The sequence below is a fragment of the Calidris pugnax genome, unplaced genomic scaffold (genome assembly GCF_001431845.1).
Source record: "Calidris pugnax isolate Ruff unplaced genomic scaffold, ASM143184v1 scaffold1, whole genome shotgun sequence".
Classification (NCBI taxonomy): Eukaryota; Metazoa; Chordata; class Aves; order Charadriiformes; family Scolopacidae; genus Calidris; species Calidris pugnax.
Window position 1 is genome coordinate 4,765,122 of NW_015090800.1, and position 1,650 is coordinate 4,766,771.

The 1,650-nt window shown below is 54.4% G+C and overlaps 1 protein-coding gene across 13 annotated transcripts in view; it reads right to left on the bottom strand.

The window, feature by feature from the left end:
- CACNA1C (calcium channel, voltage-dependent, L type, alpha 1C subunit) overlaps positions 1–1,650 on the bottom strand; it is a 504,338-nt gene that overhangs the window by 454,279 nt on the left and 48,409 nt on the right. The window contains exon 1 of one of the 13 annotated variants that reach the window (XM_014937301.1): positions 802–1,027. The exons of the other annotated variants lie outside the window; for them this stretch is intronic. Coding sequence (XP_014792787.1) covers positions 802–850 — 49 coding nt within the window. The 5' untranslated portion in view covers positions 851–1,027. Of the gene's footprint in view, positions 1–801; positions 1,028–1,650 lie in introns of those variants that run through there. 13 annotated transcript variants of the gene reach the window in all.

Here is a 1,650-nt window from a genome sequence, read left to right on the forward strand (position 1 = left end):
GTGGGAGGGGGGAGGAGGGGGGGGTAAGGCTTCTGGAGTTTGGACAAACAAAGTTTTACTCCAGGGAATAGCGGGGGCCGTTTGGGAATGCCGAGGAGCAGCAGCAGCACGGGGTGTGGGTATCCATGATGCGAACGATCCTAAGAGGAGCTGGGCGAGAAATCACTGCCCCGAGTAAAAGCCAACTTTAATTTTCATCCAGGCACTCCCCGCTGTCCCTAATTCTCTCCGTACGTGCGCGTGTATATGTGTGTAAATAGATAATTCCCCCTTCTCCTCCCCTTTGGTGTGAGAGATTAGAAATAGCGTAAGAGAAGGGAAGGGCTCCCGGTGCCTTACGAAGCCGTACCCAGATGGGGGTTAGGAGGATATTAATTGAGAAAGATCCGCTAATTGTGGCCGCGCTGCGAGTCCATCTCCCCGTGCCACGGAGGAGCGGGCTGGTGGGCGGCTTCGCTTTTTGCCCCCCCGGCCACAGCGCGGAGCCCCTCCGCCGGCCGCCCCTCCTCGCCCCTCCGCCTTAGAAGGCGACGACGGGCGACTTAAAGCAACTTTTCTTTGCCCGGCTTTTCCTGACGAAGCCCCCCTTCCCCGAGGGGCTGGGGAGGTCTCCCTGCAGCTGAGGGAAGCTGGGCGCTCCGAATGGGAAGCGGTGTCAAAGGCTGTCCTCTGCCCCCCCGGCCCCTCCGCCTGCCCCCCCGGCTTGTGGCAGCGGCGGCTGGATGGAACCGAGGTGTTAGGGACAAAGGGTAGGGGAAGAGAAGGGGTTGTTAGATCCTCGGAGGTAAATCTCAGGCTTACCTTGATGGTTTTCTTCTGGAATGTACATCCTCTTGTTTTCATTGACCATTTAAAAGGAGTCCAGATTAATCCCTCCGAAAATCGGCTTGGTAAAATTCAAGGAAGAATGGAAGCTGCAGAATTTCTCCTTTTATTATTACCTGATTCCCATTATTGCATCAAACACCAAAAACTGATCCTTTCCACTACTGCCTCCTTTAGTGAAATTGCAATGCATCCTCAGTACATCCGGGCCCCTTCCAAGAATTTAGCACAGCACCTCTGGCTGTTAAACCATAAAAAAGAACAGGAAGGGGGGAAAACGAGAGAGAGAGGGAGGAAAGAAAAAAAAAAAAAAAAAGGAAAAAGCAAAAGCATCCAGGACAAACCTCTGAGGGTTAAATGTCTTTTTAAAAATCCACCAACTACAAGAGTAAGAAAAGGAGGCAAAAAAAAAAAAAAAAAAGAGAGAGAGATGTTCAAACGCTGCTGCTCCTCCTCTTCAAAGCCATTCTGAGCGCGTTGTGTTGGCAGGGAGCTGTTTCTGCAGAGGAAGAGAGCACAGTCCCAGCCCCTTTACTCCCTCCCCTCCCTCAGCTCTCTCCCTCTCGCCGACAGACAGACAGACAGACACACTGAACGCTTCCAGATGTTCCAGCTGCGGCGGCTGCACGCAGCCCCCCGCGCAGGGCGGCAGGGGAAACCGCCGGACTTGAGCTGAAAGTTTAACAACGCTGCTTTTTTTTTGCCTTCACTGCGCCTGCCGAAGCCTGCCTGCTACAGACATGACGTCAAGGAGGCGAGCTGGAGCCGGCTGCCTGGAGAAGTGGGGGGACGAGGCGAGGGGAGCGCCGGGGCCTGGAAGGGTGG